Source organism: Geotrypetes seraphini, chromosome 17 (genome assembly GCF_902459505.1).
Source record: "Geotrypetes seraphini chromosome 17, aGeoSer1.1, whole genome shotgun sequence".
Classification (NCBI taxonomy): Eukaryota; Metazoa; Chordata; class Amphibia; order Gymnophiona; family Dermophiidae; genus Geotrypetes; species Geotrypetes seraphini.
This window is the reverse complement of record NC_047100.1, coordinates 40,643,923-40,661,340: the sequence shown is the minus strand read 5'-3', so window position 1 is coordinate 40,661,340 and position 17,418 is coordinate 40,643,923. Positions and strand designations below refer to the sequence as shown.

The 17,418-nt window shown below is 40.4% G+C and overlaps 1 protein-coding gene across 1 annotated transcript in view; it reads left to right on the top strand.

Annotated features, from left to right (window-relative positions):
• The window catches only part of SEMA3G (semaphorin 3G), a 194,815-nt gene that overhangs the window by 109,842 nt on the left and 67,555 nt on the right, over positions 1 to 17,418 (top strand). Inside the window, exons 3-4 of the mRNA XM_033926687.1 lie at positions 6,994 to 7,056; positions 16,321 to 16,440. Coding sequence (XP_033782578.1) covers positions 6,994 to 7,056; positions 16,321 to 16,440 — 183 coding nt within the window. The remainder of the gene's footprint in view (positions 1 to 6,993; positions 7,057 to 16,320; positions 16,441 to 17,418) is intronic.

Sequence of the window (17,418 nt, the reverse complement as noted above, 5' to 3'; positions counted from 1 at the left end):
GGTCACTTAAATGAGAAACTTAAAAAGGTGCCTAGTTCAATCCTGTTTTATAAAAACATTAGAAGCGCCTTTGTCTACGAGAGGCCTCTAGAACTATTCCCAATAGTGCAAAAATGCCAACACACCCACTTACCTGCTCTAAAGCATTTATCAATGTGTCTGTATGCAAACTGCAGTTCTGCCTGCACTATCAGGGTTTTTTCCTAAGGCGTAATTTAGCGTATGCTAACCGATTTAGCGTGCAATAATTGATTTAGTGCATGCTAAATGCTAATGTGCCCATTATATTCTATTAGCATGCACTAAATTGAATAGCGCGCTTTAGTATGCCTGCACACGGTATATGTGTAAGTATCAGCCATCTTGCAATTTTATAAAAGACCTTAGTCACATGTAAAACTTGTTTTACGCATGGAAACGGCTTTATAAAATGACCCCAATATGCCCTGTTTGCAAAGCCACATTGCACGTGCGCAATCATGGATTTATTTGAATTTAGATGCCACCTTTTTCAGTAGTAGCTCAAGGTGGGTTTTATGCAGATATACTGAGTAAATTTGCATTTCTTTTCTTTTTTTTTTTCCAGATCTTAATATCTTTATTGAATTTCAGGTTTTATGATAATACAATCATAATGAAATTAAACAGTATCTATCATACATCAAATTATATAAAGAAATAATACAAAAGGAAAATTAATCATTCTTTCAACTGTTAAGTTAGTCCACCATCATTGAAGGAGGAGTATCAAAAAAATCAAAGACTATTTTACTCCATCATTTTTTACAGGAAAAAATCAGACAACCTGAAGTGGACCCAACTTACTAACTATGAGCGTTATAGGAGTACTTACAAAAACGAATACTAACCTGAGGTTGGTGGAGACTGGTAAAATGACTTTCTGAGGGCCAAATATAAAACTGTCATGAAAGGGGCCTGGTTAGAAAATTGCTAAAGACACAGTTATTTGTAGACGCCTTTTTCTAGTCAGTAATTTTCTCTGGTTTAGCTGAAGAATTATTCATGATCTTTTTATTTAAGCTTTTGCTGCTATTTTGCAGATATATTTTTAGGACTGTTTTGTCTTCTTTTTTTTTTTTTTTTATAATTTATGTATGTAATTCATGTAAACCAGGGATCTCAAAGTCCCTCCTCGAGGACCGCAATCCAGTCGGATTTTCAGGATTTCCCCAATGAATATGCAATGAAAGCAGTGCATGCAAATAGATCTCATGCATATTCATTGGGGAAATCCTGAAAACCCAACTGGATTGTGGTCCTCGAGGAGGGACTTTGACACCCCTGATCTAGACTATATGAATTGAATGGAGTCAGTCTAGAGCAGGGATGTCAAAGTTCCTCCTCGAGGCCCGGAATCCAATCGGGTTTTCAGGATTTCCCCAATGAATATGCATGAGATCTATTTTCATGCACTGCTTTCAATGCATATTCATTGGGGAAATCCTGAAAACCCAACTGGATTGCGGTCCTCGAGGAGGGACTTTGACATCCCTGATCTAGACCATATGAATTGAATGGAGTCGGTCTAGCGCAGGGATCTCAAAGTCCCTCCTCGAGGGCCGCAATCCAGTCGGGTTTTCAGGATTTCCCCAATGAATATGCATGAGATTATTTGCATGCACTGCTTTCAATCCAGACTGGATTGCAGCCCTCAAGGAGGAACTTTTGAGACCCCTGATGTAAACCGTTTAGTTTTAAACAGTATAGACATTTTAAAAATAAATAAATAAATAATCATCACCTCCTTGTCCAAAATGAATCTCGATAACTGTGTTGAATCAAAGAAAATATATCTGGCTCCCTTGACATTGACCAAACATTTACACGGGAATCTTAATACAAAGGTAGCACCCAGTTTTAAAACCTGGGGTCTCAAAAGCAAAAACTGTTGGCAGAGGCTACTGTTCTGGGTTTCAAACGCAAGTTGGATCCACACCTTCTTGCAAATCATATTGAGGGATACGGGAAATCCGGGTCTCCAACAAGGAGCACCTAAATGGGCCTCCGCGTGTGCGGATCGCCGGACTAGATGGACTTTGGTCTGATCCGGTGAAGGCGGTTCTTATGTTCTTGTGTAAGGGTGCGTCAAGACCACCTTTTGCCACAGCTTTGTAAAAGGACCCTTAAGTGAGTAGATATTTCTAAGTAATTACAGAGGCTCTGTGAGTGTATGTGTACATGTTTGCATTTAAGCAAAGGGTTGTCGTTATGCAGGTATCATCCATCTTTAGTGTACTAAGAACTGCATTTCACACGCTAAGAGCATGGGACAAACTGAAGGTCCGTCAGGACCAGTATCCTGTTTCCACCGGTGGCCAACCCAGTGACCCATCAAATGTGCGAAGGACAAATGCACGCCGCCCTATGCCTTCCCGTTTGCACTCTGAGGGTGTGTGTGTGTATGAGAAACCCCCCTCCCACTACACTTGTGCTCTCATTGAGGGGGGTGGGGGGAACCCCCCCACTAAACTTACAACTCGTGCTCTGAGCACTTTGCCCTTCCCATTTGCGCTCTTAGGGGGAGGGGGAATCCCACTCACATTCGCGCTCTCATTGAGGGGAGGTGTTCAATGCCGACGCAATCTGAATTACAACATTGCCACAAACCCCCCCCCCACTACACTTATAATTCCGCCTTGACAATTCCCCTCCCTTCATGCACACACTTGTTGCGCGCATTTGACAGAGTGGAATTGTCGGTGAGCCTAGTTCCTGCGTGCTATTGACGGTGTACCGGCCTACTCAGGTCCCAAGTAACTAGCTAGATCTCAAGTAGAAAAACAGATTTTATGCTGCTTATCCAGGAATTTCCCCAAGCCATCTTAATACAGTAAAACCTTGGTTTGCGAGCATAATTTGTTCCAAAAACATGCTTGTAATCCAAAACACTCGCATATCAAAGCAAATGTCCCCATAAGAAATAATGGAAACTGACGATTTGTTCCACAACCCAAAAACTTTAATACAAAATAATGTATATACTTGTATTGCAAAACTTCGCTCGTTTAGAACAATCACTACAATCCCTCAGAGTCAGAGAGAGAAGAACCGTTGGTTCGGTTGTGATGATGTGACACGTGCATACTGTATGTTCTTGTATTGCAAGACGTTGCTTGTTTATCAAGTTAAAGATTAATAAAATGTTTTGCTTGTCTTGCAAAACACTTGCATACCAAGTTACTTGCAATTCAAGGTTTTACTGTAATGTCCTATGGACTTCTCTTATCCAAACCTTTTTTTTAAACCCCACTAAGCTGATTTCACCACATTCTCCGGCAACGGATTCCAGAGTTTAATTACACATTGTGTGAAGAAATATTTCCTCCAGTTTGTTTTAAATCTACTACTTAGTAGCTTCATCGCATGCTCCTTAGTCCAAGTATTTTTGGAAAGCGTGAACAAACGATTGACATCTACCCACTCCACTCAGTATTTTATAAACGTCTATCGTATCTCCCCTGAACCATCTCTTCTCCAAGCTAAAGAGCCCTATCCGCTTTAGCCTTTCATCATCAGCTTAGCCTGTTATCACTTTTGTTGCCTTTTTCTGTATCTTTTCTAATTCCGCTATATCTGTTTTAAGATATGGCAACCAGAATTGCACACAGTATTCGAGGTGCATCCTTACCATAGAGTGATACAAAGGCTTTTTAAAATTTTCATCTTTGTTTTCCATTCCTTTACTGATAATTCCTAATATTCTATTTGGTTTTTTAGCCACCGCCATACACTAAGCTGAAGGTTTTAATGTATCCTCGACGATGACACCTAGATCCTTTTCCTGGGCGGTGGCAATGACTCCTAACCTATCTTAGCTATAGTTCAGATTCCTCTTTCCCACGTGCATCACTTTGCACGTGCTCACATTAAACGTCATCTGCCATTTTGATGCCCGATCTCCCAAACCCACAAGATCCTTTTATAATTTTTCCACAATCCTCTTGTGATTTAACAACTTTGTGACATCAGCAAATTTAATTATCTCACTACTTATTCTAGATCAGTGATTCCCAACCCTGTCCTGGAGGAACACCAGGCCAATCGGGTTTTCAGGCTAGCCCTAATGAATATGCATGAAAGAGATTTGCATATGATGGAAGTGATAGGCATGCAAATTTGCTTCATGCATATTCATTAGGGCTAGCCTGAAAACCCAATTGGCCTGGTGTTCCTCCAGGACAGGGTTGGGAACCACTGTTCTAGATCACTGATAAATATATTAAAAAGCAATGGTCCCTGCACAGACACCTGGGAAATCCCACTAGTTATCCTTCTTCATTGAGAATATTGACCAGTTAAACCAGTTAAACCTGGTCTTTCAACCAGTTCTTAATCCATTATAAGCATTACTTCCTATCCCATGACTTTCTAATTTCCTCCGAAGTCTTTCATGAGGTTTTTTGTCAAATGCCCTTTGAAAATCCAAATACACAAAATCAACCCGCTGACCTTTATCCACATGTTCATTCATTCCTTCCAAGAAACTTAGTACATTGGTGAAGCAAGATTTCTCTTGAATAAATCCATGTTGGCTTTCTCTCATTAATCCATGCTCATGTACCTATATGTTCAATCATTTTGTTCTTTATAATAGTCTCTTCCAATGTGCCCAGACTTACCAGTCTATAATTTCCCAGATCACCTCCAGAACCCTTTCTAAAAATCGGGGTCATGTTGGCCACCCTTCAATCTTCTGGTACTATGCTGGATTTTAAAGATAAACTACAAATTATTAACAATAGCTCTGCAAGTTCATTTTTTAATTCTATCAGCACTTTGGGATGTATACCATCTGGTCCAGGCAATTTGCTACTGTTCAGTTTGTCAAATTGACTCATTACGTCTTTCAGTGCTACAGAGATTTGTTTGAGTTTCTCTGGTTCATCAGCACTGAATACTATTTCTGGCACCAGTATCTCCTCCATATCTTCCTCTGTGAAGACCAAAGCAAAGAATTCATTTAATCTCGGAAAAATTGGAAGGGGATAGATTCAAAACAAATGCTAGGAAGTTTTTCTTTACTCAGCGGGTGGTGGACACCTGGAATGTGCTTCCAGAGGACGTAATAGGACAGAGTACGGTACTGGAGTTCAAGAAAGGATTGGACAATTTCCTGCTGAAGAAAGGGATAGAGGGGTATAGATAGGGGGCTACTGCGCAGGTCCTGGACCTGTTGGGCAGCCGCGTGAGTGGACTGCTGGGCACGATGGACCTCGGGTCTGACTCAGTGGAGGCATTGCTTATGTTCTTATGTTCTCTTCATTAATGGCCTCATCTAGCGGTCCAACTGATTCTTTTTCTGGCTTCTTGCTTTTAATGTACCTAGAAATGTTTCTGTTGTGTTTTTTCTTCCAGTGCAATCTTCTTTTCAAGTTCACTCTTTGCCTTCATTATTAGTGCTTTGCATTTGACTTGCCATTCCTTGTGCTGTTTACAATTATTTTCAGTTGGATCCTTCTTCCACTTTCTGAAGGATTGTCTTTTAGCTTTAATAGCTTCCTTCACCTCACTCGTTAACCACTGTTGTTTGGTCTTCTCTCCTCCTTTTTTAATACATGACATGTCTAGTCTGGGCTTCTAAAATGGTATTTTTGAATAACATCCACATCTGATGTAAATTTTTGACCTTTGCAACTGCTTCTCCAAGTTTCTTTTTTTACCAATCTCCTCATGCTATTATAGTCTGCTTTTTTAAAGTTAAATGCTGTTGCATTGGATTTCCTGTGTGAACTTATTCCAGAGACTATATCAAATCTGATTATGTTATGATTACTGTTAACAAGTGGGCCCAGCACCATTACCTCCCACACCAAGTCATGTGCTCCACTAAGAACTAGGTCTAGAATTGCTTCACCTCTTGTCAGTTCCTGAACCAGCTGCTCCATAAAGCAGTCCTTTATTTCATTAAGGAATTTTATCTCCCTAGCATTCCCTGATGATGCATTTACCCAGTAAATATCAAGGTAATTTGTTAGTCTCCCTAATTTCTGATAACATTTCAGTATCTGTCCAGTCATCCTGGTCAGGTAGTACACTCCTTATGAATTTTCAGTCCATTTGATTCAAGGCCATCCTTAACTTATAGTGTTATACCTCTACCAATTCAATCCACCCTATCACTGCAATACAGTATGTACCCCAGTATGGCAGTATATCATTGGTTATCTTCCTTCCACCAGTTCTCAGAGATGCCTATTATATTTTTTCATTTAGTACAATACTGTATATTCTAAATCTCCAATCTTGTTTCTTAGGCTTCTGACATTTGCATACAGATATTTCAAACAATGCTTATCATATCTATTTACAATTTGCTCAGCAGTTAGCATGGATAATTTGTAAAAAAAAAAAAAATATAACAGAAATCTACTGCTTATTCCTAGGATTAGCAGCATGAAATCTGTTTTATTACTTGGGATCTTGCCAGGTACCTGTGACTTGGGTTGGTCACTATTGGAAACAGGATACTGGGCTTGATGGACCTTCGGTCTATCCCAGTATGTTCTTATGTAAAAACTATCCCTAAGACTCCCTTTCTAAGTGAGCAGAGAACTTTAAACAAAATAAGTCCCTGAGCTTATCTACCGTATTTAGCTTTAGGCTTTCCTTTTCCCAAGTTTGTAAGCAATTTCCAGCAAAGTGGAGATCTCTCTGTCTCTGAAAGTCCTCTCACATCACCTCTCCAATAGCATCTTTTTCAGTTTAGAAGGTGCTAAAAGAGATGACCTGGGACGTGGACTGGATTTACAGTAAGGGCAGAATATTCATTCAAAACATTTCAGCCCATACAAACCAACTGATAGTCAAAGATTTTGTATTACTTCTATATTAGAAGCTAAGGACTCCAAATAAGAGGAAAGGAGAGGACTTCTTTTTATGTCTGCTGGTCTTGTGTCCCTTTCTTGCCCCCATCAGCTTCGTCTTTTTCAATCCCACTTTGACTCACCTTCTTCTTTCTGGCTTCTGTTTCAGATTTACTGGCCACCTGCACCTGGGCAAAGGGATGAGTGTTTCCTCAACGGAAAGGACCCCACAGTAAGTCTTAACAAACCACTCAGTAAATGAGTTCTACTCTTGACGTCAAGAACAGCTCCTTTGGCTGTGGCATGGTATGAATGTATGGATATGCAAGCTATAGGCCCTTCTCATGGTATATATTGTTCTAATGTGTTCTGCTCAGTTTAGTATTGCAGGTATTGTGGGCTTGGCAGCCTGTGGCGGATGCAGAAGGATGTGGGGCTTTATCCAGAGACTCATTATGGAGCCTCATTTGCATAAGACAGTAGGGGGCTAAAGTGGAGGGCCACGTGTGAAAAACACAATCAGTCACTGGTAGGACAGGCCCCGATAGATATGTTTCCTTATATGGGGCCAATGTACAGAAGAATAAACATGAACTTTTAGTTTTTTTATTTTAAAACTTGTAGCTCTCAGAGCCTATATTTCTCAGCAGGGAACATATTATACATGCACAGTATTTAATAACAAGCAAAACAGACAAATTATTGCAGGTGACATAACAGGACAAAACCATCAGGTCTTTGATGTTTGTTTCAATTAAAAGGTCTTTAGAGGCTTCTTAAATGTGCACATAGTTCTTAGTTCACGCAATCGTAATAGCAAACTATTCCCTAACCTTGGGCCCACAAAATAGAAGATAGCAGATATCTGCACCTTTAACCCTAACAGTCCTTCTGTGCAGACCTTAATTATCATGGCAGCTGAGATATTCTCAGAGTAGAAGCAATGAAAGGTGCAACTAAGCTATTTGGCCTTTATCTGCAACCATGTTTCAAAACTTTCAAAACGAGCAATAACATCTTGTATTTAATCCTACATTCTATGGGGACCAATGAAGCTGAAATAAGACGGGTAAAATGTGCTCAGATCTCCTTTTTCCACTAATAATCCTAGCAACTGGGTTCTGGACTATTTATAATGCCTTAAGCATCTTTTGAGAAAAAACTAGTAACAAGCTTTTGGAACAGTACCCAGTGGTGTAGCGAACTTAGGAGTAATTAGACTGAGCTCTGTCGAAATTTGCAATCAGTGGCAACTATGTGATTAACTTTGGAGAATACTCAGGACGTATAGTATAAGAAAACATGTGTGGCGGGCCCAACACTATGGAACTCAATGGAGGGGACACTAAGATTACGTGCAGATTTTAAATCTTTCATTTGTAAGGGCATTTCAGAACTGACTGTTTAAATCAGCAGATGTCAGAATATTTCGATTACTAGAAGATGGCATGTTTAAAGGAAGCAGATTTTAATATGTATTGATGAATGAATGGAATTTGTTTTATTTTATATATGTAAGAATTTGTTACACGCTTAGCAGATAAGCAGGATAGAATTTTTTAAAAGAAATAATTAATAAATTAATAATACCACCCTTTTCCTGAAAATTCTTGTGTGAAGTCCCCTTCTTATTTGGGGTTCTAGCAGTGGTGTAGTAAGGGAAGCAGGGGGGTGGTTTGCCCAGCACCCATCTTCCTCTCTGCCCCGTGAATGTGCCCCTTCCCTCATACCTCCTTTAATTTTCCCGGGGCAAGCAGCATCACAAACTTGTTGCCCATGTCGGTGTCGGCTCTCTCTGATGTCACTTCCGGGTCCTGCACCTAGGAAGTAACGTCAGAGGGAGAGCCGACACGACACGGGCATGCCGTGTTAACAGAGCTATACAAGTGTTAGTTCTGGTTGCACACAGGTAGGTGGTGAGTTCGCTCCATCTTTAGTTTTGCAAGTGCAAAGTTGATTTACTGTTTGTTTGTTTTTCTATTACAGAGCAGATCAAATTTTAATGTTATCAGGGAGTCCCCCAAACCCCTCCTTGTTATCATTTCCTCTTTTAGGGATTATCTCTTGCTTTGGTACGGACTGAAGAGAGAGGGCACTGCCCAGGGAGACAAGGAGGTGGAGCTGAGAAAAATGATCGATGCCTTCTACAATCCAAGTGTATGCTGCTCTATAGGAAAAAGGATTATCAAGGTAAGAAATTAATCCTTCTTTTGGAAACTGGCCCACTTGCAGAACAGATATGCTCTATCTCTAGTATGGTTTTATTAGACTTTCTTCAAATGAACTTTGTCATTTCCTCATAATATGACTCACCTCAGCCCTTTGTGCCAAGTTTCTGTAGAATGTGTCCTGTCCCACGTTCCTTTTTATTCCTTGTAATGTTTTCCGGCACAAATACCTATTTGCTGAAAAAAGAAAAACTCTCAATTTAAAATAATCACAGGGTTGTGAAAAGAAACCCCTCACACTGTCTACTTTTCTGTGGCATCCCTAGAAGGTCTAATTACTCCCAGGAGCCTGTGTCAGTCAGTTAGACCTACAAATGTTTGCTTTGCAATCTATGGCCAATAGCTCCCAGCTCTGGGCAGCTCTTTCCTTTTCTAACTGGTTGTTATTCTAGAGATTTTTGAAGTGACTGCCACAAAATAAAAATAAACTGCAAAGAGCAATTAGAAGCAAAACAGGGTAACAGACCTCTCAGCCGCTTCAGTAGGTCAATCAATTTGGAGTAAGAGAAGGAGCAGGGAGCCCCTTCTGGAGCACAGCTGTTTCTTTGCTTTTATTAATCAAAAATCTTGTGTTTTTATCCTGTTTTCAGTTAGTTAGGCCTGTATTTATGACAGACAAACTGGTCTAATCTGGACTCAGCTTTCTTTGCCATCCGGATTTCCCCGGACATGTCCTTTTTTAGGGGGAGGGGAAGACATCTTGACTACTAAGATGAATATTGCCAATTATACTTAAAAATGATGTTTGGCTGCCTACATGGATGACATGGTTGAGACATGACAAACAACATTTAAGAATGTATGGCTGGGGACAATACAACAATAAGCAAAAATGTGAGCTAGCTAATATAACTCGGTTCCTACCATGGAAACTAACTTTATGAATGATGCATGCCCAAGATCTCAGATATCCATACCTATGGCACATAAGTATCAAAAGGCAATTTTTGGACGATGGTATCAACTATCATCGATCCTATGAAAACCTTTTACATAGTCATTTTCTTTCATTCTTTTTTCTTTATGATGGGACCCGTTTCGCCAGAAAGGCTTCTTCAAGATAAATTGTTAGCCACTGTGTTTTTCACAAAGAATCCGACAAACACAGTGGCCTAATTTTATCCATATAAGGAGCCAGCATTGAACAGGGGCAAGGCCAGAGCTGGCATTTACAGTATATGTGTAGCAGTGATATTTTTCTGCTGAACAGATAAGTTCTGAGTTCAAAATTAGGTCTGCTACATATCATGCCTCACTTTAAGTGGATAGGCACTGGCCCAGTTGAATTGGATTGGATTTATTTTATTTATATACTGCTATGGACATGAGTATGAAGCTGTGTACAGTACAATTTACAAAAACGTCTTCACACTACAATAGAAATACACAGTAAAAATAAAAATAAACTACAGTGGTGCCTCACATAACGAACGCCTCACACAACGAACGCTGCACACAACGAACTTCATGTCTTGATTCACACAATGAACTTCGTTTCACACAACAAACTTCACACAACGAACTTCGTTTCACACAACGAACTTCGTTTCACACAACGAACTTCGTTTCACACAACGAAGTCGCCCGAGCTGCCGATGTATTGCATCCTTCCGCGCAGGCACTGCAGGCAGTCGTTAGTCACTGCGCTTAACTGCCCTCTCTCACTGTATACAGTCGTCCTTTTAAGATAAACTCAATATTTTTTATATATCATGGCTTCTAAAAAAAGCAGGAAGGTGATTTCTGTTGAAATGAAACGGGAAATAATTAGAAGGAGTGAATGTGGGGTAAAACAGTGTGACCTCGTCAAAGAGTTTGGCCTCAGCAAGACCACCATTTTCACCATTTTGACAAATTTATCTTTTTTTATGTCATCTTAGCATATTTTATGCTGCAGAACGAATTATTTTTTTTAACATGTATTGTTATGGGAAAACGCGTTTCACATAACGAACTTTTCGCATAACAAACTTGCTCCTGGAATGAATTAAGTTCGTTGTGTGAGGCACCACTGTACTAGGTTTATCTATTACATTTTGAAGTTTGACTTTGTAGTGTTTTTATGATGATGGTATAACTTATTTTGTGCTTTGTTTTTTGTTCATTTTAAATTAAATTCTCTGTGTGATATAATGTATGTTGATTGTTACTCACATAGAATTATCAGATATGCAGGCTATAAATTTTTTAAAATAAATAATAGAGCTAAAAATTACAGTAGATTCCTAGCATCAATAATTTAAGATTCATAATATGCTGAAATAGAATTGTCGTGGTTAACTTCCGAAACACAGAGTAAGACGGATCATCACAAAAATTGTCAAACAGAGAATTCCAGAGAGCAGGTCTGGCGTAAGAAAGAGCTCTGTTTCTTGGTAGAAACAAGTTTTAACCCTTTCAAGGCCAGGTAACTGAAACTGGGCCTTTTGAGATAGGGTTGCTAGACGTCTGGATTTCCCCTGGACATGTCCGGACGGCTTTTCAAAACACGACACTTTATCCGGGTTTTGAGAAGCCTTCTCTAAATCACGTCGGGCAGGAGGAAATCCGCGCATGTAAAGGACAGGGGAGCGGGTCTATGGGTCTGGATTTTACACCAGTAAAATCTGGTAACCCTAGCTGACAGTCCTTTCTCACAAGCAATGCTCCACCTGAGCAGCATTGTTCCATCAGATTTGTGTCATTGCAGATGCAGTAATGAGCCAACGGTAATTCAGTTTTATAGCGTTCCAAAAGCCTCCCGTCCTTGAACCCCCATCGTTTTATGGGACTAGATCCAATGGGATTTAGCCACTTGAGCTGAGCTGTGAGGAGATGCCGTCTACCGGTTAGAGGAAGAGGTGCCTCTTTCGGCTCCATTCTCCTAGACATCTGCCTATTCAGTTTAGTGGGAAATCCGGAGCTGAGTGTATGTTGAAGTGTCTGTTTATGAGAGAGGCTCAGAATAGCCACTGGGTTACTTTTGGTAATTCATCAGTTATAAAGTGACTGAAATGGACTAGCAGTTGGTCTCTAGAGCCAATACAGGAAGTTGCAGCACAAAGCAATATGAAGACCTCACTTCCTGCTTCGAGATAATAGAATGGGTTGGAATCACATGGCTCTATCGGTCTCTAATGTGATATCATATAAGAACCTGAAATGTACAGTGTAAAGAATCATGTGCCATGTATTTCTCTGAAGGGAGGGAACTCTTCAGCCTAGAAAATTTATGCAGGTAACTGTTTAGGTGTTCAAAAAATTAACCTTAACATTAAAAACTGTTTTCACATATTCATATGAAGACCAAAAAAGTACTTAACTTGTGGTCAAAAGCTGATAATCTGCAAGAACCCCTTAGGAATTTGCTATAAAGTCCTTTTTGAACAAATAAATTCACAAAAATATAAAAACTAACAAGGTTTTTGGACTAATGATAAAAAATCCTACCCCGGAAAAACACTCATTGGAGGGTGAGGTTTGGGCGTTTGAGGTCCTTTTCTTTGTTTTTTTGATAAGCACACACACACCAGTTTATGAAATTCCTCTCATTTCTTTTGGATACATGTATCTACACTACTGTCAGCAGATGGAAACCGAGAACTACGGATTCAATGCCTTCACCCGAGGGTTCTTCTGCAACCCACAGCCAGCCAGTATTTATTTGATCAAAGCACCGATGAAAGCAAAACCCTAGAATCCAGAGACAAGAAACAACTGAGGAAATAATAAAATGATTTAACAATTGGAACTGTTAGAATTCCTGACTGACATAATCTACATGTGCTGAGATACTCTTGTTTCCTTGCCACACCACTGATTAAAGAACATATACCCGTGCATCTGGACTGGTCTGGAGCAATGATGAGGAACCAACATTAAAACCTGCATCAGACACCAAGGGCTAGATTCACTAAACCTTTCGATCCTGTCCTGGTTTTGCAGTCGCTCCCCAACCCAATTCACTAAACAGCTTCCCGATCAATCTCCGATCTGATCCGATCCACCCATGCAAAATGAGGGGAAATGGCATGCAAAAGTAGGAAGCCATCGATTCACTAAGCAGAAGAAGAAACGCCGATTGGGTTTGCCGATCCGAAAATAAGCGACTTGCCTACTCTCCTGCCCTCTTCCACCCTGAAATATCAGTATCGAGATTACAACCCCATATAAAACAACCATCAAATCAAAATTAAAAATAAAACTATAAAATATCTTTACATATGTGTAAGAATTCCTTTTTTATATATTCTGTAAAACGCGCATTGCAAGCCCGTGGTTTTAACCCATGGGTTTAAAGCGTGTTCTGTTCGATAATCTGGCTATACAAAATAATTCACAGCATTGGTCACAAATCATTCCTTTTTCAAAATTTCCAACTCGTAGGGCCAGCAAAAATAAACTGCAGCCACCGCTCCCCCTTTCTTTTGCGCTCACTTGTGCTTTTCCGCCAATGATGTGCGGGAATAAACCCCGCCCACTAACTAAGTAGTAAGGGCGAAGAGCTAGCGCATGTGTAAATTGCATCAATAAACAACAAAGATACTCCGCACATGCGTTTCGATCGCTCTTACAGCGATCGGTGGGATTGCTCTAGGGCGTGTGTCCGATCAGATCATTTGCATGTAGAACCTGTAGTGAATCGGTCGCTCGGCCAAGAATCGCCCAACACCGATCCAGATCGGTAAGTTTAGTGAATCTAGGCCGTATGGATTAGATGCCCTCTGGGTCAAGTGTACCTACCATGCAGTACCTGAATATGAGCTCAGGTTTGGAGAGAAGAGTAATTCTAAAATGCAATTCCTAAAAGGAAGGGCTATTTGGATGTGCTTAATGCAGGGGCTTTTAGGACGCAGGTAGAGAGTGGGGTGATAAGGTGTGTTCAGTGCAGGGGTGTGCCTGAGGGAGAAGGGGGGTGGGGTGTCAGGAAGTGCTCAGTTCAAGAATATGAATGAGGGGTGAGGGAAAGGGGTAATTATGGAAATATAAATGAGGAGGAAGGGTATCTTCTGTATACTGGTATTCTAATTTTACAATGCGGGGCAGTGATTGCTTCCTTCCTTTCTTGTATTGTGTCCAAGAAACTTTCAAACTCAAGATTTATGACTTAACTTATAAAGCTCAGTGTAGGCATTGCTGAAATCCCAAATCCCAGTAAAAACTCTGTAAGTACCAAATTGTGCCCTTTTGTTAAATTCTCAAGTTTCAATTTATTCGATATACCGCAAATACAACCACAGTTAGTCTAAGCGGTTTACAATAATAATATATTAAAAACAAAAAAATTAAAAAGACATAACAAGGGAGGCAATAAACAAAAATACAACCAACAAACTCTATCGGAAAAGTCACAATAAGGGTAGTTCTTGCCTTTATTATTTCAAGTGAGTCCTCCAAAAAATTTGTCAGGTTTAAATCACTTTTCTTTGCTTCTGTTTCTCGTCCTGGAGTAGAGACAAGCTTCTTTTTTTCCCACTCAAAGATAGATACTGAGCCCTAATTATTGGAGGTAGATTTTCTTCTGGGATTAATAGAATTTCTTTTAATTACTTCTGCATCATTACTAACGGAGCAATTACTGGTGATTTTGGGAAGTTCAATATTCTTAAATTATTTCTTCATTGTTTATTTTCTAGATATTCCAATTTTTTTCTGTATATAAGATCTTTCCTTAACAATCTCTTTCTCCATATTTTTTATTTATTTGTTCTTGATGTTTCATAATAGTCTCACTTTGCTCTTTTAAAATACCGCCTAGAAGTCGCAAGATTGTAGCGGTATAGAAGAATAAAGTTATTATTATTATTAAAATAATCCCTTGCTAATAGTAGCACAATCAGCACAAACTAAAGTTAATGCCTTTTGAAGGTTAGAGACCATGGTCACCATTGCCTTCCACAGGTTGTCTAAATTGACTTGGGCAGGCTTAGTTAAGTCCCCAAATTGAACCAGTAAAAATAAAATATTCTCACCAACTTGAGCTGTGGAAGACATCAATGTTGCGCTGTCTTCAGTGGGGGCCTGTCTTTCAAAAGACTTTCCTCCCATCTCTCCTCTGGGGCTCACCACTTGTCCACCTTCATAGGACTGCTGAATTGCCTGTTCCACTGATGTAATACTTCCTTCAGGTTGGGGAGGAGGCTGCCTTTGGATCGGGCTCAGAGGAGCCTGATCAGAGCTAAGGTTTGCTGATGAAATCGGCACTCCTCCCAAGGCCTGGGTTGTCCCTGGAGTCTGACACGTAATTTCGGCGGCCAACGTTGTCTGTATCATAGCTCTGGTGCTGCCGACAGCCAGAGAAGGGGGTGGAGTCACTATAGGTCCAATTATACCAGCCAACGGTGTAGCGAACTGGCTGGCTGGGGGTTAACTATGTCCCGGATTCTGTCTAAATAGGTTAAGCATTTGATTTCTTATCTTTATTTTTCTTGGATCCAATAACAATATGTGGACTAAATAATTAATTTGTTGTTTGATGTTAAATCAACCACATTTACTTTATTGGATATTATTTTCAAATCGTCTTCAAGTTTGTGCACTTGTTATGATGAAAAATCTGAATAAAAATAAAGTTAATAAAATAAAAAGGGGCAATATGTGGACAGGACGAAGTCAAGAACATAGACAAAATTGATCCAAGGGGAAGATTCAAAATTACATCGAAGTTAAAATAAAAATTAAAGGGAGGTAAGGAGGGAAAGGGGAAGAATAAGTATGGAAGGGAAGTCACTTCTTAAATGCGGTTCTCATTAATCGTTGGAAATAGTTGGAGAAGGGATCTTATCTTGTGTTTTGGTAAGCATCTTGAAATAGAAAGGCTTTAAGTTTGGTTTTGAATTTTTCGAGAGTTTTCAAGGCGGAGATGTGATGGCATAGCATTCCAGAGGACAGGGGCTGTGGCGGAAAAGATAGCGTTTCGAGTATAGAAAAGTTCTTTGATTGGGGGAACAGTCAGCAGATTCTGATCAGCGGATCTCAGGGCCCCGAGAGGATGCATAAGGGATGAAATGTTTGTCTAAGAAAGCTGGGGAGTGGGTGAGTTTAATTTTGAAAACGAGTAGGAGTATTTTATATGTTGTTCGATGGGAAACTGGTAACCAGTGAGCTTCACGGAGTAGTGGAGTGACGTGGTCATTTTCTGCTTATAAAGTTATTTGGAAACAATGTAAGAAGCAGCTGTCCTTGCATATCACTTTCACTAATCCTCAGAATTTCAATTGCATTTATCTAATGCATCCATCTTTCAATCCAGCTGCACCGCTACTATATCTGTGTCTTTTTTTCAACAGACAGAATGTGCCAACTACATCCGCCTGCTGCACCCTTACAACAGAACGCACCTGCTGGCTTGTGGCACCGGAGCCTTCCATCCTGTCTGTGCCTTTATCTATGTGGGACACCGAGGAGAGGTGAGTGTATGTCTGCACAGTGTGGTATCACTCTGGAACCCTGAAAAATTTGACTGTGGGACACCAGGGAGAGGCAAGTGTGCAGTCTCCTCAAGACACTTTCTCTAAACATAGAAACATAGAAGATGACGGCAGAAAAGGGCTAAAGCCCATCAAGTCTGCCCACTCTGCTTACCCACCCCCTGTCTATGCCCTAATGACCCAATTTCCTTATCTTGACCCTCGTAGGGATCCCACATGGGTATCCCATTTATTCTTAAAGTCTGGCACGCTGTCTGCCTCGATCACCTGCACTGGAAGCTTGTTCCAATGATCAACCACTCTCTCTGTGAAGAAATACTTTCTGGTGTCGCCATGAAATTTTCCGCCCCTGAGTTTGAGCGGGTGCCCTCTTGTGGCCGAGGGTCCCTTGAGAAAGAAAATATCATCTTCCACTTCGACACGTCCCGTGAGGTACTTAAATGTTTCGATCATGTCTCCCCTCTTCCTACGTTCCTCAAGAACTGCAATTTGTTCAGTCTCTCTTCGTACGAGAGACCCTTGAGCCCCGAGATCATCCTGGTGGCCGTCCGTTGAACCGATTCAATTCTGCGCACATCTTTACTGTAATGTGGCCTCCAGAATTGCACACAGTACTCCAGATGAGGTCTCACCATGGCCCTGTACAACGGCATTATGACTTCAGGCTTTCGGCTGACGAAACTTCTATTGATACAACCCAATATCTGCCTTGCCTTAGATGAAGCCTTCTCCACTTGATTGGCAGTTTTCATGTCTGCACTGATGATTACTCCTAAATCTCGTTCTGCTGAAGTCCTAGTTAAAGTTTCTCCGTTCAAGAAGTACGTCCTGCATGGATTTCCGCTAGTTCTTAGGCAGGATGTGATTGATTGTGGGCAGAGCATCCGTGGTACCCAAAGAGAGATGAGTATATTTAAAGAGAGTGATCTGGACAGGACAAAAAAATTCAGTCTATTT